Source organism: Thamnophis sirtalis, unplaced genomic scaffold, assembly GCF_051295495.1.
Source record: "Thamnophis sirtalis isolate CommonGarterSnake01/CBP01778 unplaced genomic scaffold, rThaSir2_p1.2 scaffold_3, whole genome shotgun sequence".
NCBI classification, from domain to species: Eukaryota; Metazoa; Chordata; class Lepidosauria; order Squamata; family Natricidae; genus Thamnophis; species Thamnophis sirtalis.
Window position 1 is genome coordinate 31,697,108 of NW_028261383.1, and position 21,404 is coordinate 31,718,511.

General features: G+C 45.7%; 1 protein-coding gene across 1 annotated transcript; it reads left to right on the forward strand.

The window, feature by feature from the left end:
• Window positions 1–371: 371 nt before the first annotated feature.
• On the forward strand, window positions 372–11,056 carry LOC148047839 (zinc-binding protein A33-like). Its single transcript, XM_087708531.1, has 6 exons — window positions 372–1,123; window positions 2,485–2,580; window positions 3,936–4,169; window positions 5,543–5,565; window positions 7,569–7,909; window positions 9,394–11,056. The coding sequence occupies exons 1-6, from the start codon at window positions 698–700 to the stop codon at window positions 9,915–9,917; spliced, it is 1,644 nt and encodes a 547-aa protein (XP_087564657.1). The 5' UTR covers window positions 372–697; the 3' UTR covers window positions 9,918–11,056.
• Window positions 11,057–21,404: the final 10,348 nt, after the last annotated feature.

The following is a 21,404-nucleotide window of genomic DNA, read 5'->3' on the forward strand; positions in this document are numbered from 1 at the left end:
CCAACTGTTTCCTTGTTTTTTTTTTCTTGTTTTGAACATGTGGGAAGAAGCTTTTTTTAAAATTATTTTTTACTTTTATCGCAAGCCTTTGTTCATTGTGAGCTTTAGTTTTCCTCACTTCATCTTTGCAGGCTCAGGCTATTTGCTGATATTCTGCCTTACACTATATTGCCAAAAGTATTCACTTACAACTGATTCTGATTATGTGGATGTGTGACCGAATACGTTTGGCAATATAGTGTAGTTGTGTGCCCTTCTTTCCACTTTTTATACTTATCCTTTTTGTCTTTCAATGTCTCAGAGAGTTCTTTATGCAGTCATGCTGGTTTCTTTTGAGAGCTGTTATTTTTCTTCTTCATTGGTATTGTGTTAGACGGGGCTTTTGTAATCTCATTTTTCAAAATGTCCCAAGCTTCTTGAGTTGTTTCCCCCTAGTTTGACTTTGTTTTGCTGCTTGTGCTTGCATAATATTGAAGTTATGGGTGCTCCATCACTAGAGGTTTTAAAGAAGAAATTGGACAGCCAATGTCTGGAATGGTGTAGGGCCTTCTGCTTGGGCAGAGGGTTGGACTGGAAGACCTCCACAGTCCCTTCCAACCCTATTACGGTACTATATTTTCTATGTTCATTCAACAGCCAGAAATAGAAGCAGTTCTAACTTGGGAAAGTTGTTCAGGCTCTCTTTGAATCAACCAACATGGCTTCAGTACGAGAAGTGTCCAGTTTCACCGAAGACCTGCTGTGTCCCATTTGCCTCTCCCTCTTTCGGGAGCCCCACATGCTGGAGTGTGGCCACAGCTTCTGCGCTCCCTGCCTGGAGCCCTGCATCCCCAAAGGGCAAAGACGTGGGCTCTGCCCTGAGTGCCGACGCCCCTTCGCTTTGCGCCGCATGACAATCAACCGAGCCCTCTGCAGCTTGGCTGAGAAGGCCCGGCTTCTGAAGCTGGATGAAGGGACACAGCTGAGCAGCACTGGAGGCTGGTACTTCTGTGAGGAACACGAGGAGCCTCTCAAGCTTTTCTGCAGCCAAGATGAGGAGCCCGTTTGTGTCATCTGCCGGGATTTGCCTCAGCACCGGGGACACGACTTCCTGCCCATCAAAAATGCGGTTCAGTCCTATCAGGTGAGAATTGGACCTGGGAGGAGAAAGAAGGTGGCCTCTGTTTGAACAAGACACTAATCTGTCTATCTGTCTGTCTGTCTGTCTCATTCTATCACCTATCATCTAACTGCCTGCCTACAGCCTGCATGCATGCATGCATGCATGCATGTATGTCTATCTATATTGTCTGTCTGTCTCTCTCTCTCCCCCTCTCCATCTGTCCGTCCATCCATCCATCCATCCATCCATCCATATCTTCCTTCCTTCCTTCTCTCCCCCCCTCTCCATCCCTATCTATCTATCTATCTATCTATCTATCTATCTATCTATCTATCTATCTATCTATCTTCTATCTATCTATCTATCTATCTATCTATCATCTATCATCTATCATCTATCATCTATCATCTATCATCTATCATCTATCATCTATCATCTATCATCTATCTATCTATCTATCATCTATCATCTATCATCTATCATCTATCATCTATCATCTATCATCTATCATCTATCATCTATCATCTATCATCTATCAACAATCTTTGAAATTTATTTGCAGCTTACCTCACTGTCAGGATATTTTAGGTGGCTTATTTTGCAAGCCAAGATAAAGTAGAAATAGAATTCACAATAGAAACACTGAAATGTAGATTTTGAAGCCTCCCAAGTATTTACCAGGAAACATAAGTAGATTTCTACTCTGAAAGGCATGAAACATGAATACTGAATCCGTATCTCACATACACTATATTGCCAAAAGTATTTGCTCACAACTGAGTCTGATTATGTGGATGGGTGAGCAAATACTTTTGGCAATATAGTGTATATTAGGAATTCATTTTCCCACTTTCTGCAGGGAGGATACATTATTTGATCTATTGACCACTAGGTGGTGGCAAAGGGTAAAAGGTGTTTTTTAATCCATGGTTATATCTCTTCCAGTCTCCATTCATCTGGATTTCTGTAGCTGCTGTTGATGAAGGGAGTTGAGGAAATAGTTTTTGTGGAAATTGGTTTGGGAGTGGGGAAAAATATAAAAAGAAAACCTGCAGAAAACCATACACTTAAAAAAGCTGAAAGATATACATAAAAAGCAAAAGTCTAAACCAGGTCTATCAGTAAAAAGAAATCCTGGGGAACATCAAAAATTAATATATTGGTAACCTAATCTATCACAGTACAAAACACTCTTAACCATCATAATAAATTAAATGCTAATTAAGGCTGGTTTGGGGACAGAAGTCTGATGGATTTGAAGTGCTCTTGAGCAGAACCTGGCAACACAAATGTCATAGCAGAATTATGTATAAAATTGTCGCGTGATCAGTCAAATGCTGGTGTTCATCTTAAGTGAGATCTGAACTTTCTCTTCCTTGTAGGACCAGCTGAAGGCATCTCTGGAGCCTCTTGAGGAAGGTCTCAAGCGGTTGAAAAGGAGCCAGTGCCACCAGCGGGAGAACATTCTCGAATTGAAGGTACAGGTGGGAATTGGGGATGGTGGGGACTTCCTGTTTAATGCTAAACCAAGTGTATCTCCTCTCTCTTCATCCCAGCAACTATTGCTGTCGATGCTACTATATGTGGCTCATTAAATTAATATCAGGTTTTTCATGGTGAACATTTAATCCAGGCGCCTGCAATTCAGTCTAAGGAAAAGAAAAGCTACCTGCTTGTTGGATTCACATAAATAAATAAATAAATAAATAAATAAATAAATAAATAAATAAATAAATAAATAAATAAATATGCTGTAATATGGCATTCACCAAAAATTGTCAACCATGCATTTTTCAGGAAATTCCATTCTGTTCCCTTTTTCCCTGGGATTCACAATTTAGTTTTAAACATTTAGAAGCACTGTGGTGCTCTAAGCTACCACAAAAGACACTCTTACAATTAGAACTTTATGTACCGATAGAAGGGAACATATGTAGCTCAGGGTTGTACTGTTGGGATTGATGCTTTCTGAACTTGGTTATTTTCTTGTAGATGTTTCACTACTCATCATTATCTGTTCTAGAAGGGAGTGGGGTTTGCACTCCATTCTAGCACTGATGATATTACCTGGTTTGGTAATGAAACGTCTAAAAAAACCCCAATCAATCTCAGAGAGCAGCAAGGACTCCACAGAGCTTTGTGTGTGTGTATTTAAATAAATGGAACTTTGCGTGGATGTACATCTGTGTGTATAGGTGTGCTGTCACTACATTATAATAAAAAAGGGAAAAGATTTAAATTGCTGGTGTTGCTTAGGTAATCATCACAGTGTCATTGATTGATTGATTATGAGTTACCTGAAATGGGGTGGCATATACATTTAATAAATAAATAAAATAAATTATATGCTATCAAGTAGTTTTCAACTCCTAGCAAAACAGTTTCTCCATGACAAATTATCCCTAAACTGTTTTTTCAGATCTTCCGATGGGGCCCCCATTGCCACTGATACTATGTCCACCATCTTTGCTTTTGCTCTTCCTCCTCTTCTCTTTCTTTCTTTCTTTCTTTCTTTCTTTCTTTCTTTCTTTCTTTCTTTCTTTCTTTCTTTCTTTCTTTCTTTCTTTCTTTCTTTCTTTCTTTCCTAGTATTAGAGTCTCCTTCAGAAGGTTTGGTCTTTCCATCACATGCCCGGAGAAGTAGGATGTTTTGAATTGTTAGTGCTTCAAATGAAAACTCAAATGAGTTGATTTGTTTCATGGTCCATTTCTTTCTTTCTTTATGGCTATCCAAGGTATTCTCAGGAGTCCACCCCAAAACCAACACCATTGTGACAGGTGATCGTTTTTGTTTGACTAAACCACAATCTTTTGCTCCATCTGTGTTTCTCCAGACCTGCTCCGAATCCTTGTCTGATCATGTCTCTGGAGAGTTTGTGAAGATGCACCAGCTGCTGAACGACAGAGAGCTGGGTATAAAACAGGCCTTAGAAAACCAGAGAGAAAAGAACTTGGCGCAAATGGAAGCCAAGTTAAAGGAACTGGACTGGAAGATGGCCTCTCGGTCAGAAACTCTGTGCCGTGTGCAGGCCGGCCTTGAATCCAAAGACCACATAAGTTTCCTCAGGGTAAGATGGACAGGAGGCTGTGGGGTTTTCTTGGGAAGGAGAAAATTGCAGGGTGCATAGATTGCACCAAACCATTGTCAGAAGAATTTGGGGTTCCAACTTGAGCCGAGTAAGAATAAATAAAAATGAGATACAGACAGTTGTGAGGGAAGAAGAAATATTTATTCCTAAAAGCAAAACAGTTTGCTTTTAAGGGCAGGATGCAGAGAAATGAGGTACAGTGGCCAACTTTTATAGGGGGAGCTTGTCTGGGATGTAGAAGTTTCTATGTGCTGAGAGTTGTGTGTGTTTGTGAGTATGTTTGTGAACATACAGTTCTGCTGGGGGACTTATTTTAATTAACTGTATTTGTGTTTGCAGACCTTATCCTTTGATATGTGGATTAGGCCTGGGTAACTTATTTCAGGGTATGAAGAAGATTTCTAATTTGATTAACTTGGAGACACTGATTCTCAGACCGTTGTGGATTCTGTTAATATTTTAAGGGACAATGGAAACAGTATAATGAATAAAATATATTTTTGATATAAAACTTCTCACAACATGATTTGTTCAATGATTGACAAAATCTCTGTGGTTTTTTTCATCTTTGTAAGCCACCCGGAATCACTGAGAGTCAGTTGGATGGCCAAATCAATTTTTTTAAGCAAATAAAATAAGGAGGACTGATTTCCTGTAATAAATGCTAGGCTCCATAGTGTTTGTTGATGTAAAAGAGAGATCGATCACAGGTGTTCAGTGGCGTCTCAAGCACTCTGACTCTACAGTCCTGAATTTTTGTTTCTTCTATATTTGTTGTGATAGTATTTCACTGGGATTTTTTTTTCCTGATAATAAACAAGGACATGATCTACTGAGGGCAGAATCTGATGTACACCATTAAAATCAGTAGTGGGATTCAAATAATTTACCAACCAGTTCTCTGCCCTAATGACTAACGGGGTAGGCGGGGCTTAGTGGTCATGTGATCATGAGGGTGTGGTCAAGTCAATGTCACTCAGGTCGATGGGGAACTTCGCCTTAGTTGTTACAATTATAATAAGGGTTAACCGGAGAGACAGTTTCTATAAGCAGGGCAATAAAGATTAGGCTAGAAACAATACCAGAATGTTTCCTTCCTGCCTTCCTTACAGGATTAGCCCTGTAAAGTGGGAAAAAACAAAAGATTTCTTCCAAAAACCGGTTCTCCGAACTGCTTAGAAAGTTACCAACCAGTTCTCCCAAATAGGTGCGAACTGGCTGAATCCCACCACTGATTAAAATGCAGAATGATTTGACAGGAAAATGGATGATAACCCAGGGAAAGTATTATTTTAACTGTTATTTCACCTTTCGTTCCCTTCCTTCCCTCCCTCCCTCCCTTCCTCCCACAGGAGGCAAAAGGGTTGCTAGAGAGGTAAGTAGTGTTTCTCTTTTCTTATAAATCAAATTACAACCACAGTTAGGACCAACATTTCCTTTGATAAGCAAGGTGGTTGTTAAATGTTGCCCCCAATCTTTTTTTTGCCACCGTTGTTAAGGGAATCATCACTGCAGTTGTTAAGTGAATCCAGTGTCCCCCATTAACTTTGCTTGCTCCAAGCCAGCTTGGAAAGTTGCAAATGGCTCCCATGTGACCCCCAACACAGCAACTATTCATTAAAATGCGGGTGTTTTTGCCCTCCCCAGGAGCACTCTACAGGCCTCCCAAACTCTCTGCACGCCCTTGTTGTTGTTGTTGTTTGCAAAAAACGGGCCTGTTTTGTGCTTGTTTTCCCCCTCCCCAGCCCCAGGAGCATTCTACAGGCCTCCCAAACATTCTGCACACGGGTTTTTGTGCAAAACAGGCCCATTTTTGCCTCCCCCCCGCATCATGTTTTTGCCCCCTAGGAGCAGTTTGCAGGCCTCCCAAACTCTCCGCATGCCCCGTTTTTCACAAAAAAGGGGGCGTGCAGAGAGATTAGGAGGCCTACAGAGGGCTCCTGGGGGCCGGGGAGGGCAAAATCTTTAAAAAAAAATTTTACTTCTTCAAAATCTTGGCGCATCTTATAATCCGGTGCGTCTTATAGTCCAAAAATATGGAAGGAAGAAAAGCATGAACCTACAGGGAGGGCGGGCAGGTGTCAAACTTGATTTCATTGAGGGCCGCATTAGGGTTGTGTTTGACCTCAGGGGGCTGCGGTGGGTGTGGCCAGGGTGGGCGTGGCCAGCTCAACCTCACTCTTGTCAGGGGCGCCTCTGGTGGCCTGAATGGTCTGTCAGCAAAAACAGGCTCCCGAGCTCTCCTGTGGCCCATGGGCCTCCTGAGCTCTGTTTTTGTTGGCAGAGCCACCGCGGGCCGGTCCTTCACTGTTTCCAGGGCGGCCTCATGGGCCAGATCTAAGCATCCTGTGGGCTGGATCCGGCTCCTGGGCCTTGAGTTTGACACCCCTGCTACGGGGTCTATTAGTTTGCCTCCTCACTGTAGGCATGACTTCCTCTTCCACCCTGCTGGATTTGCCAAAATGAGTAGGTGAAGCTCCTTTATGTATGGAAGTGAATATTTACTTCCATTAAAGAAACCTTTGCTAGAATTATAAAGTTGGCTCCTCTTCCTCCTTGGGAGTAGAAGCAAAGCAAGGCTGATTTGGCCATGAAAAGAGTTTAATTGGGAGGGGAAATGTTCTTCTGGCTCTTTGGCTCCTACCCAAATCACTTCTAAAATCTCCGTAAAGCTACAAAAAGAACAAGTGGAGATTTTCTTGAATGAGTCTTCACTTCTGATGATGACATGGGCATTTTCTTGGCAATAGCAAGGCCATCCCCTTCTCCTGATTTTTGCAGCTCTCCTGGGAAGTATTAATCAGATCTAAATCTAGTTGACCTTTTTTGGAAAAAGGTGCTGGCCTTCTGTTCCCTGCTGTGATTATTTTTTAAAAAAAGCGTGGGTGATGATTCTAATAAAACCTGATTTATGGAGCAGGTCCCAGGTGTAACTGTCTTCCAATTCTAATCTTCCCATTTTCATCCAATATTTTCATGTTATTTTCCTTGTTGCATAAAATCCATTAAAGAAGTGAAAGAAAGAAGAATTGGCAGCATCATTCTTTTTTTGGTCAGAAGTGCTCAGATACCTTTCTATAGAAGAAACCAAATTTGATTCCTTTAGGTTTGATAGATAGAGCTGTGCTGGTTAGAGTGCAGTACTGCAGGCTACTTCTGCTGACTGTCGGCTGCCTGCAATTTGGCAGTTCAAATCTCACCAGGCTCAAGGTTGCCTTCTGAGGTCAGTTAAAATGTGCACCTGGATTGTTTGGGGAAAACATGCTTACTTTATAAACCGTCCATAGTGGGTTGTAAAGCACTGCGAAGCGGTATATAAGTCTATGTGCTATTGCTTATTCCAAAATGGCTGATCCTTGGGATGCCATTCGCCTACAGGCTCCGTAAGGAACAAGGAGCTCTGGATGAACCTGAACTAGATGTTGAACTGGTAGGAGAAGATGGGCTGGTGGCCAGCAGTGAAGACACAGGTGAGTGTGAGAATGAGATTGATGAAGATGTTGAGGAGGAGGAAGAGGAGAGAGAAGAAGAAGAGGAGGAAGAAGAAGAAGAGGAAGAACAAGAGGAAGAAGAGGAAGAACAAGAGACAGCAGAGGAAGAAGAAGAGGAGAAGGAAGAGGATGAAGATGGAGTGGTGGCTGTAGACTTGAACCTGGGCGAATTTAAAGGACCTCTGCAATTCTACGCCTGGAAGGAGCTCCTGGGCACGGTACATCCAGGTGAGTTGAGGTTTTTAAATCAATGTACAGGTTATCCTCAATGTACGACCACAGTTGAGCCCAAAAATGTATGTTGTTAAATGAAAAATTTGTTAATTGTCCCATTTTGCTACTTTTCTTGCCACATTTGTTAACTGAATCACTGCAGTTGTTAAATTAGGATCACGGTTGTTAAGTGAATCTGGTTTCCCCGTTGAAGCATCTGAAGGTAGATCATGTAACCAAGGGGGTGCTACAACGGTTGTAAGTGTGAAAAATGGTCATGTCACTTTTTTAATGATTTGAAAACTTTGAATGGCCACTAAATGAACTGTTGTAAGTTGAGGACTAACTGTATTGGTTATTGATTTATGACTTTTATACCCTATTTTTTCTCTGGAAGTTCAAGGCTGTGTACTCCACAGCAATAAGGATGATGATGATGATGTATACATATAGACTGGGTGCAACCAGGCTTAATAGCAGTGACTGTGAGACTTAGTGGACAACCAGCTAAATATGATCCAGCAGTGTGCAGCGGCAGCCAAAAAAGCCAATGCAATCCTAAATTGCATTAACAAGGGATACAATCAAGATCACATGAGGTACTAATACCATTCTATAAAGCCTTAGTAAGACCACACCTAAAATAGTGCATCCAGTTTTGGTCACCACACTATAAAAAAGATGTTGAGACTCTAGAAAGAGTGCAGAGAAGAGCAACCAAGATAATTAGGGGATTGAAGGCTAAAACATAGGCAGAACGGTTACAGGAACTGGGCATGGCTAGTCTAGTGAAGAGAAGGATCAGGGACGACATGATAGCAGTTTTCCAATATTTAAATGGCTACCACAAAGAGGAGGGGGTGGTGTCAATCTATTTACCAAAGTACCTGAAGGCCAGGCAAAAAATAATGAATGGAAACTGAACAAGGAGAGATTCTGTATATAGAAATAAGGAGGAATTTTCGGATAGTGAGAGCAATGAATCAATGGAGCAGCTTTGCCTTCAGCAGTTGTGGGAGCTTCATCACTGGAGGCTTTCAAGAGGAGACTAGACAGTCATTTGACAGAAATAGTGTAGGATCTTCTTGAGGGGGTTGGACTAGTTGACCTACAAGGTCCCTTCCAACTCCGTTAATCTGCAATCTGTAATGATGATAGACATCTTCCAATCTTGCACTGCTTCTCTGAGTTCTTCTATGCTTTGACTGGTGTCAGCTTTGATGGTGTTGAGCTACCATGTTCTTTGATGGCCTGGTTTCCATTTACACTAACTCTTCCAAATGTAATTGCTTAATTGCTCTAATTACCCTATTATCATATAGTTTGGGCTATTTCAGAGATCCTAGACATATTGAGGATGGCAGTAGCTTTATTAACAGCTGGCTAATATTACCTTCATTTGTGTCTAATTTTTTTCTGGACCAGTTTATACTCCAGCAATAACTTTGCCACACGTCCACTCTTGTTCATTCTGAATTCTTTCCATCTTCCCTCTCCAGTCCCTGCAAGCATCACTTTGGACTGCAACTCAGCTCATCCCAGCTTGGTCCTCGTGGAAGAAGCCACTGGAGTCAAGTTCAGTCCTGGCCGACGGTTTTGGCGGCGAAAGCTGGAGCGCTTCACCTCCACCCCATGTGTGGTGGGACGGAAGGGCATTACCACTGGGCGCTTCTACTGGGAGATCCAAGTTGGGGACAGCCCCGGTTGGATAGTGGGGACGGCCAAAAAGTCTGTGAAGCGTAAGAAACAGCTGAACTTTCTGCCCAAGGAAGGGGTGTGGGCTATTGAGCTGAAGGCGGGAGAGTACCAAGCTCTGAGTGAGCCCCGTACGCCTCTCTCGGTCTGTGGGAGGATGGAAAAAGTTGGGGTCTACCTGGACTTTGAAGGGGGGCAGCTCTCTTTTTACAACAGCAGCAGCATGTCCCACCTCTACACCTTCCAAGCGTGCTTCCACGAAGAGTTGCTCCCCTTTCTCAGCACTCAAAGCGGCTACCCTCTCTCGGTGTGGGACCTGGAGCTTTGAGAGCTTAGCTCAGGGTGTAGCACTGCAAAGAACAGCCTGGTGAAAGTTGAAAACATTGAGGTGTCTTAGGGCGGCTGTTTTAAGAGAAAGCCCATTCTATTCCCTCTTTGCAAGGAATCGTTTGGAGATTGTAAATTGGTCTGACCCAGTGGTGGGTTTCAATTAAATTTACTACCAGTTTGCTTGTGCGTGCGCTCTTGTGCAATGCTTCTGTGCATACACAGAAGTGTCCAGGCGGATGGGCAGAGCTTCCCACCGCCGCTTCTACCAGTTTGCCTGATCCGGGGCGAACCAGCAGAAACCCACCTCTGGTTGGACCTGATTATTGTGGAGCAGGAAAGTTGTTCTAGGCCAGTGGTGATTATTGTGGAGCAGGAAAGTTGTTCTAGGCCAGTGGTGTCAAACTCAAGGCCAGGGGCTGGATCCAGCTTGCAGGGTGCTTAGATCTGGCCCATGAAGTTGCTTTGGAAACAGCAAAGGACTGACTGCAGTGCTTCTGCTGGTGAAAGTGGAGCTCAGGAGGGCTGCGCGCAGTGGCCCTTTTAGCTGATAGAGGGCTGCAGGAGGCCCGTGCAGGGCCCCCGTGCTCTGTTTTCACTGACAGAGTATCTAGCAAAACAAACTACTAGCAAAAGTGGATTCCTCCATCCCTGCCCAGGCCACCATAGGTGCTCCTGACACGAGTGATGTTGAGTTGGCCATGCCTATGATGGGCATGTCCATCCAGCCCCCTGAGGTCAAACACCACCCTGATGTGGCCCTCAATGAAATCGAGTTTGACACCCTTGTTCTAGGCGCAGAGAAGTGTAGCTTTCAACTTCACCTTCTATTTCCCATGTGCTTAATTTCCTCAACCCATTGTCCGCAGTGAGGGCGGAGGCTGCCTCTGTCCACCTGTGGTGCAAGATTTTTACCTGCTTTCAATGTGTTCCACTGCAGGCAAAAACAGTGAAGTTAAGCCGTACTTCCTGTTCTTGGTTGGGAAGGCCTTAGTAGAGATGTTCAAACATTCAAACCCTGGGAAGTGTCTATACCTGCAACAAGTGATGGTTTTCCTCATCACTCTTTAATGCTCATTGCCCTATAATGCTAAAGGGCAGTGTTGATGCACCTTTTCTGCACAGAGTGCTGAAATGGGAGCGCGCGTGGGGGCATGGGGGGGGGGGAGTGCCAGAAACCGGAAAAGCAGCTTCCCAGTGTGCACGCACGGGAACACTGAAAACTGGAAGAGTATTTCCCCGGCATGCATGCGCGTGCTGGGAAGTTGAGCATCCTGTTTTCAGCACTCCTGCACATACAAAGACCAGCTAGCTGGTGCGCATGTGTGCGACGGAACCTGGAAGAGCAATGGGTGACAGCTGGCGTGCCCAAGAGATGGCTCTGCATGCCACTTGCGGCACACATACCATAGGTTTGCCATCACGGCTATAAGGCATTGCACATCAAAACAACTAGACACAAGGACATTTGTTTCCCCTATGCCCATCACTTTGCAAGTGTTGACACAGTCCCCACAACACTGTCTTATGCCCTGGGATGTCAAACCAGTAGGGCAGTATTGCTACTAGCCTTCTCTTCTTTCTTATTATCTATTTCTTTAGCATCTTATGACTGTAACTTTGTTGATTGTATCTTATGGTTTATGTTGATTGCCTTTATTTAGGTATCCTGTTATGGTTTATGTGGATTGCTTATTTTGTATGCTATGACTATCACTTAGAGTTGTATCTTATGATTTATGATGATTGTATTTTAGAATTATGGTCATGATTTATCACTTGTTGCTTGTATATATAATGAGAGCTTATGCACTGGAGACAAATCCCTTGTGTGCCCAATAAAGTGCCCACACTTGGCCAATAAAGATATTCAATTCAATTCAATTCAATTCAATTGTTCTGTTTTGTTCTGTTCTATTCTATTCTATTGTTCTGTTTTGTTCTGTTCTGTTCTATTCTATTCTATTCTTAATGAGCTGTGGTGGCGCAGTGGTTAGAGTGCAGTACTACACAACAACAACAACAACAACAACAACAACCCTGAAGAGGAATGAAAAGGAAACAAAGCCACATAATTTGAAAGGAACATCATTCTTCTTTGACAAAAACCTGTGTGTGTGTGTGTGTGTGTGTGTGTGTGTGTGTGTGTGTGTTTCCCCTGAATCTTGAGCCCCATCCTCTGATTGTGTTCAACAGACCCTCAACTGCCATCGGTCAAGGATACTTTCTTCTGGATTCTTACCTAACCCAAAGATCCTGGCTACCTCCTCCTCACAGATTCTAAGATGGTTTGGCCCTCAGTTCAGAGGTGGGTTACTGCCAGTTTGGCCTGGTTTGGCCTGCCGCAAAACCGGCAGCAATCCAGGCCTGCCACGTCCTGAAACCGGTTCCCTCACCACCGCCGGGCAACACTATTTTGGATTTTAGTGACTGCACATGGTACATTAAACCGCGCATGTGTGCATATGCATGCGCAGCACACATTGTACATGAGTTGTGAATCGGTAGTAAAACCAGCAGCAACTCATCCATGCCTCAGTTACCACAGGAACCTAATCTGGAGTGACACCGATAGCCCTGCATCACCCCCCTCTCCCCCAGCAACAAACATCAAAAAAGCAGTCACTATCCACTCTCGAAATCAGTTTGGTTTAGAACTCTTTATTAATTAAAAACCTCTGAAACAAACAAAACAGAAACCAGAGTTTGAGCAGGAAAAGAGATATTTACAAGCCATAGATCGAGAGCTAATGAGCGCCGGGTCACATTGGCATCACCTCTTTAAAGAACGGGAAAGAAAGGCGGAGTTACAGTCACAGGCGGGCAGTCGTATCCAAGGGAGGGATGACATACTGGATCACTTGGTTAGCGGCCTGCTCTTCTTCAGAGGTCCCCATGCAACTGCAGGCTTTGCTCAGCCAGTCCCACAGCCACAGCCCCAGCACGAACATGATGCTAGTGATGGTCAAGACGATATAATAAGGGAAAAACGGCCCTAGTGTTGGAAAAAGGAGGAGAAATCTCCTCAGAACATAAATTGTGACAAGCCAGGTCTCTGAGTACATAGCATGATGCAAAATCTATCTAGCTGTATAAATGACACTGTGTGTGTGTGTGTGTGTGTGTGTGTGTGTTCCACGCCTTGAGCAGTTTCAACCAAACTTGGTACACAGATTACTTACCCTCTGGAAACAAATACTGTGAGGGTAAGACACCCCTAACACCCCTTGGGGTGTACGTTCTATTAAGAGCCTGTTGTGCCTTAAAATGGCTTCTATCATACTGCCTTAAAATGGCTTCTACTGTACAGTGTTTTGGAGTTGCCATGGTAACACTTCATAGTGTTCCACAAGAGGGCTCCCTCTGGTAAGGGGGAAAATCCAACATTACAAATTGCAGCAATGTTCATGGAAGAAGGGTTGGGGTAAATAAATACCAGGGTAGGGCCAGGTTATCAGTTGGGTTTTCTATAAAACTGAATGATCTCCCTCTCCCCCTATGGAATAATATCTCTGAAGGGGAGTTAAGTGTCTTTTACTGGGCACATTTGTGGATAAAGGTGCATAGGGCCATGCTGTGGGTGCCATATCTCCCTGCACAACAGATGTATTGGTTATGTGTTCCTTGAAAAGGAATCCTGGAAACCAGGAAGCAAGGGGGTGGGTGGGATCTAAGATTTAGAGAAGTACAGAATAACAGAGTAGGAAGGCACCTTGGAGGTCTTGTAGTCCACCCCTTTCTCAAGTAGGAGACCTTACACCATGGGTGTCAAACTTACATAATTGATGCTGCATCGGGGTTGTGTTTGACTTTGGGGGGGGGGGTAGCATGGCATGGCCAGATCTACATCACTCATGTTGGGGGCGCCTGTGGTGGCCCAAGTGCTCTGCCAATAAAAACAGGCTTCCGAGCTCCAGTTTTTGCTGGCAGAGGCACTGTGGTCCAGTCCTTCACTGTTTCCAGGGCAGCCCCATGGGCCAGATCTCAGCACTCTGTGGGCCAGATCCAGCCCCCAGGCCTTGAGTGTGACACCGCTGCTCTATACCAGTGTTTCTCAACCTTGGCAACTTGAAGATGTCTGGACTTCAACTCCCAGAATTCCCCAGCCAGCGAATGCTGGCTGGGGAATTCTGGGAGTTGAAGTCCGGACATCTTCAAGTTGCGAAGGTTGAGAAACACTGCTCTATACCATTGCGGGCCCCATGGTCATGTGACAGAAATAACCTGCGCATGGGCAGGAAAGATGGCTGCCGCGCTTCTCGCTCGGCTCCTGTACTGAAGGAGAGGCTGCGGAGAGGAGGAATTGGTGTCTGTGAGGCTACCCCAAGAGAGGTGAGGCTGCCCGGGTGTCCAGTGGTCCCAGAGCTGGCAGCGGGCTCAAAAAATTCCACCTTTGTGAGCCCCAGGCCCCGAAAGACGCCAGCGCTGTGAACTGCGAACGCCGCGAACGCCACGATCGCCGCTGACTATCGCGACTTGAGCGGTTTGAGCGGCTGGAGCGGCTGGAGCGGCTTTTAACAATAAAAAGCCCCGTGAAGTTTGAAAGATTGAAAACGGCAGAAGGGAAGCCGAGGAGAGAATTGGCTTTGGGACTGAGTCGGGGGAGTTGGGAGTGACAGGAACGCCCAGCGAGTTGCTGAAAAATACGAGCCCCCAGCCCGGAAAGACTATAAGACGCCGGCATTGTGGGTTGTGGAGAGTGCTATATGTCCTCGCTGTGGAGAGCTCTATAAATTCATCGCGGCTTGAGCGGAAACAACCCGCGGTGGCTGGAAAGGATCGGAAAAGACTGAAAAAGTAACCATCTTAACATTACAATCTGACCTCCTTTTGTGTCTGCCTTCACCCGCGGTTTCTGGGCGCTGGCTTGTTACCACCGACCAAGAAACCCTCAGTCAAGGGATGCGCAGTTTTATTCGACTCTTGGGGCTGGTAGTTGTCCTTTTGGATCTGTGGGCTACCTCCAGGGGTTTGAACTTCCCCACCTCGGGCTTGCTGCGGCTTGTTGGACTCCTGAGCCATTGGGGCCCTTTGGGATCGTTAGGCCCGACCAGTGGATGGAACACCCTCCCCTTTTCTTCTCCTTTTTTTCCATCTGACCACGTATTAGACCCTTAGACTTTACTCATCATGGTTAATCTCCCAGCCCCTGCTGTGGCAACGGACATCTGGAACTATTCTATTCTTCAGCCACCCCTCGCTTGGACTGTACTGAACTCTTTGTCCCTCCAGACTTATATTTTTCCATCTGACATTATACCGGACTCTCTGTTGGCTCTGACAGTCAACATAAGCCAAGTGCAGACTTTGTACGCCCGCGCAAATTTTTAATTGGTATGTTGAGTGTATGGGAGTGTATGGATAGTGTGAATGACCCACTTTTATTATTATTATAGTTGTATTTTTGTGTTTTAACCATAGTGTGGGGATTGTTTGTGTGAGTGCCTGAGTATGTTTGACTCGGAGGACCTGCCGGGGGATGCGGGAGTCACCGGGGTGGTTGGGGGAACTACAGCTACGGGAGAGGGTCGGAGCATTGCGGTCATAACAGGGAGAGGCAGATACGGCGGGGACTTTAGGGCTGGCCATTACCGGGGAAGGAGGGTTCGCTATATTACAGAGATCCCTCCTTCCGGCCCTATGAGTCCCACTCCAAGGCCAGATGGCGTGAGTAGTCAGGACCCTGGTCTCAGGCTGTTGTCGCTAAATGCCAGGTCTGTTGTTCACAAAGCTCCCCTCGTCCGGGACGTAATTGTTGACGAGAGGGCAGACCCGGCATGTATTACTGAAACCTGGCTGGGCACAGAAGGAGGAGTCCCCCTTGTAGAGATGTGCCCAGATGGATTTCAGGTGCTTCATCAGCCGAGAGCCCAGGGAAGGGGTGGCGGTGTGGCTATTGTTATCCGGGAGTCTCTGTTACCTCGTAGGGTCCCTGCTCCGGAGCTTGTCGGGTGTGAGTCCCTGCTGATAAAGTTGGACCTCAAGGGTCAAGTGGGTTTGCTGCTAACGTACCTGCCTCCCAACTGCATTGCAGCATCCCTCCCCTCGCTCCTCGAGTCAGTAGCCGAGCTGGCAGTTGAGTTCCCCAGGCTTATAGTTCTGGGGGACTTTAATTTGCCATCGCTCGGTGAACGCTCTGATGGGGCGCAGGAGTTCATGGCTTCCATGACAGCCATGGGCTTGACCCAGGTAATTCGGGGCCCAACTCATACAGCGGGTCACATGCTCGACCTCGTATTCCTCTCGGAGCAGTGGATGTGTGATCTTGGTCTGAGGGGTAATGAGATCATACCCCTGTCGTGGTCAGACCACTGCCTACTGAGGCTTGACTTCCGGAGGCCAAACCCCCACCGTAGGGAGGAGGAACCGACCAGTTGGTTCCGCCCCAGGTGACTTATGGACCCTTTGAGGTTCCAGACGGAGCTTGGGGTTATTCCTGATACTCTCGCCCACAGTTCGGCGGAGGCTCTGGTTGCCACCTGGTATTCGGCGGCGTTGGAGTCTCTTGAACGGATTGCGCCACTACGGCCCCTCCGGGTCAGCGGATCCCGGAAACCTCCTTGGTTCACCGAGGAGCTCCGGGAGAAGAAGCACCGGAGGAGACGCCTAGAGCACCTGTGGAGGTCCGATAAGTCCGAGGCGAACCGAGCACTTTTGACTACCTGCACCAAGGATTATGTCCGGGCACTAAGAGCTGCCCAAAGAACACACATCTCCGCCTTGGTAGCATCCGCCGAGTCACGCCCAGCCGCCCTGTTTAGGATCACCCGCTCCCTCCTCAATAGGAGGGATGCGGGAGACCCCTTGCAGGGTAGGGCTGAGGACTATGCTCAGTTCTTGGTGGACAAAGTGGCTCGGTTTCGGTCGGACTTGGACTCCACCGCAGTAGATCCAGCCGAGACACAGGAGGATTACTTGGCAAACCATCACTGGGTTGAGTTCCAGGATGTTGCCTCTGGGGATGTGGACAAGACCATTCGAGCTGTAAGCGCCTCCACCTGCATTCTGGACCCATGTCCCTCCTGGCTGGTTGCCAACAGCAGGGAGGTGACACATGGCTGGATCCAGGTGGTTGTGACCGCCTCCCTTCGGGAGGGGCACTTCCCCGCCGCACTCAAAACGGCGGTGGTGAGACCCCTCCTGAAGAAACCATCCTTGGATCCAGCCATTTTAAACAACTATCGTCCTGTCTCCAACCTCCCCTTTATTGGGAAGGTTGTGGAGAAGGTGGTGACCTTCCAGTTCCAACGGGCCTTGGAGGAAGCTAGTTATCTTGACCCCTTCCAGTCCGGCTTCAGACCTGGTTACAGCACAGAAACCGCTTTGGTCGCATTGACCGATGATCTCTGGAGGGCCAGAGATGGAGGCCATGCGTCCATCCTGGTTCTCCTTGACCTCTCAGCGGCTTTTGATACCATCGACCATGGTATCCTTCTGCGACGACTGCGGGAGGTGGGGGTAGGAGGCACTGTTTTGCAGTGGTTCTCCTCCTACCTCTCGGACAGGTCGCAGTCGGTGTTGGTCGGGGGGCAGAGATCGTCCCTGAGCCCCCTAACATGCGGGGTGCCGCAGGGTTCGGTCTTATCCCCCCTACTATTTAACATATACATGAAACCGCTGGGCGAGATCATTCGGAGGCACGGGATAAAATACCACCAATATGCGGACGATACGCAATTGTATCTGTCCGCCCCGTGCCAACTCAATGAAGCGGTGGACGTGATGAACCAGGGTCTTGAGGCCGTTAAGAACTGGATGAGCGCTAACAAACTGCTACTCAACCCGGACAAGACCGAGTGGCTGTTGTGTTTCCCTCCCAAAAATTTGGCCAATGTTCCAACACTTAGGCTGGGGGGTCAAATTTTATACCCCTCAGATAGGGTCTGCAACTTAGGAGTCCTCCTGGACCCACAGCTGACGTTTGACCACCAGTTGTCGGCTGTGACCAGGGGGGCATTTGCCCAGGTTTACCTGGTCCGTCAGTTGCGGCCCTACCTAAACCGGGAGGCTCTCGCAACAGTCACTCGAGCCCTTGTGATCTCTAGGCTGGAATACTGCAATGGGCTCTACATGGGGTTGCCCTTAAAGTGCATTCGGCGACTGTAGTTAGTCCAGAATGCAGCAGCGCGAGTGATAGTGGGCGCACCGCGGTTCGCCCATGTTACACCCATCCTCCGCGAGCTGCACTGGCTACCTGTCGATCTCCGGGTGCGCTTCAGGGTATTGATGACCACCTTTAAAGCACTCCATGGTAGTGGATCTGGGTACTTGAGAGACCGCCTTCTGCCGATCACCTCCCTTGGACCGATTAGATCGCACAGACTGGGCCTCCTCCGCACTCCATCTGCCAGTCAATGTCGACTGGCGACTACACGGAGGAGAGCCTTTTCTGTTGCAGCTCCGACCCTGTGGAACGACCTCCCCGTCGAGATTCGGACCCTCACCACCATCCAGACCTTCCGCACAGCCCTCAAGACCTGGCTCTCCCATCAGGTCTGGGGATAGGTTCCCAATTTACCCGCCCGAGTGTTGACTGTTGAATGCAAGTTGTGTTTTTATTATTTTCTTTCTTTTGTTCACATATTGTTTGTCTTTGATAGTGCACCCCCTTCCCTTTGATTGTAAGCCGCCCTGAGTCCCCTCAGGGAAAAGGGCGGCCTATAAATCTTAATAAAATGACTAAAAAAATGACTAAATGACAGTGATATATATATATATATATATATATATATATATATATATATATATATATATATATATATATATATATATATACATACATACATACATACATACATACATACACACACACACACACACACACACACACACACACACACACACACACACACACACACACACACACACACACACACACACACACATATATATATATATATATATATATATATATATATATATATATATATATATAAATATATAAATTGCTGGAAAGAAGCATTTACTTCCAACCCCAAAACGTCCTATCGGGAATAACGTGTTTGTGTAATTGGCTGCCACAACAATAGTTGTAAAATTGGGACCAGTCATGAGATGGCCTGCTTTATGACCATCGTGACTTATGTCTGTAATTACTAGCCTCAATTACAGTAGTAACTCAAAGAGTAGCAGTGTTGCTGAAAAATCACAGTAATTGGTCAGAATAAAAGAATAGTGGTGTTTCCTATGATGGTATTACAAGAAGTGATATATATTAGATATTATATCACATGGTGGACAGATGACTTACTGTCTGGAAAAAAATATTGTGTGGGGTAAGATGCCCCTAACACCCCTCGGGGTGTGTGTGTTTTGTTAAGATACAGCCTGTTGTGCCTTAAAATGGCTTCTACTGTACTGCCATAAAATGGGTTCTACTGTGCAGTGCGGTGGAGTTGCTATGGTTATGGCTTCACAGTACTCCACAAGGGGGCTCCCTCTGGTAAGGGGGGAAAATCCAACATTAGAAATTATGTTTGATCCGAACATTTTCTCCCTATAAATACCCAGGCAATGCCGGTTATCAACTAGTTATCTATAAAAAAAAAACATGAACACTTTTTCTATCCATTGCCATCTTCCTTTCCCCAGGAGACTCTTACCCAAATACGTCATCAAGACCCTTCCCTGACAGGTCCGGTTTATCCCAGAGAGGACCTGATACTCTCCTTCCAGCTCCTTCTTCATGTTCATGACGATAAGGCCCATCTGGAGGAGAAGGAGGTGCTCCTTCAGGCCCAAGTTGAAGTAGTAACAGCGCCCTCTGTTGGCAAGCAAGACCCACTCACATCGGGATGAGGTGAGGTTCACTCGGCACAGGACTGCGGAACTGTTAGAGAGGGGAATGGGGATGAAGGTTTCAGAGTCCCGAGGAATGTACTTGTGGATGATGGGGCAGATGCTTGATGCTGGTGAGAAAAAAATGAGACGTGCATCAAAGTTATGGATCAAGATGTAAGCTCACTTTCATCCTAAATACCTTGGGACAGGTAAACTAGATAGTAGTTTACCTCTCATCACCATGGCCTTTAAATGGGTGAAATGGTGCATTCTTAGGGCAACAATTTTTGAACCAAAGTACCTCAAAGGGGCTTACTTATAGAATAGGTATTCTATACTCTAGGGAGGCAGGCAAGCAAGTAACTATTGCTGTGTGGTGGAGGGAGGGAGGGAGGGTCTTCAAAACTAATTGGGAAAGTGTCTCTGAACATTGAAAGTGAAAATAATATTACTTATTAGTTATAGAATAATTACTAATATATGTATGTGTGTGTGTGTGTGTGTATCTATCTATCTATCTATCTATCTATCTATCTATCTATCTATCTATCTCTATCTCTATCTCTATCTCTATCTCTATCTCTATCTCTATCTCTATCATCTATCTATCTATCTATCTATCTATCTATCTATCTATCTATCTATCTATCTATATATCTATATATCTATATATCTATATAATATTACTTATAGAATAGGTGTATATATAGGACGTGGCAGCTCAGTGGCTATGACGATGAGCTTGTTGATCAGAAAGGTTGGCAGGTCGGCGGTTTGAATCCCTAGTGCTGCGTCACGGACTGAGCTCCCGTTACGTGTCCCAGCTTCTGCCAACCTCGCAGTTCGAAAGCATGTAAAAAATGCAGATAGGAAAACAGGGACCACCTTTGGTGGGAAGGTAACAGCGTTCTGTGCGCCTTTGCCGTTTAGTCATGACCACGGAGGCATCTTCGGACAGCATTGGCTCTTCGACTTTGAAACGTAGATGAGTACCACCCCTTAGAGTTGGGAACAACTAGCATACATGTTTGAGGGGAAGCTTTATCTTTACCTTATCCATGTTATAATGACTATCAACATAGCTTTGTACTATTTATACACGACCCTGTGAAAATACAGCTGTCACTTCTTTAGTTGATGTTGGACTTCAATCCCATTGGGCTTTTCCCAGAAATGTGATGCTGCTTTTGCCAAACAATCTTTTTGCATACTATCACTGGCATCTGCCAGAAGTTATATTCCAAAAGCTACTACGAAGCCAAGCATTTGGCTCCAAGCTACTCTGCCATGGGGAGAGAGTAGAATTGGATTCTCATTCAGCCAATTTATTTATATTTATTGGTTTATTTGCAGGATTTCTACGATCACCTATCTCCTATGATGATACTAGGCAGCTCAGAACAACCCATAAAGCATTGTTAAATGCAAAAAAATAAATAAATCCCTTTTATCCTGAGGGCCAGATCAATCATCTTTGCAGCTCAATCCCCATCCTTGTTCAATGCTTGGAGGAAGATTCATGTCTTCACAATCCTACTGAAGATTAAAAGAGTAGGGATCATTTGGATCACAAGTGGGAGACCATTCCAAAGGGTTATGTCAGACTCCAAGAAGGCTCCTCTCCAAGATCCCGCCAGGTAGCAACATTTAAGGTAGGGAGATTTGCAGCACACCTACCCTAAGTAACCTAGAAGTGTTGGAAGATACT

Coding starts and splice junctions, on each gene's coding strand:
- LOC148047839 (XM_087708531.1), top strand. CDS start 698: ATGGCTTCAGTACGAGAAGTGTCCAGTTTCACCGAAGACCTGCTGTGT. Junction 4,170..5,542: donor ACCACATAAGTTTCCTCAGG/GTAAGATGGACA, acceptor TTCCTCCCACAG/GAGGCAAAAGGGTTGCTAGA. Junction 5,566..7,568: donor GCAAAAGGGTTGCTAGAGAG/GTAAGTAGTGTT, acceptor ATTCGCCTACAG/GCTCCGTAAGGAACAAGGAG.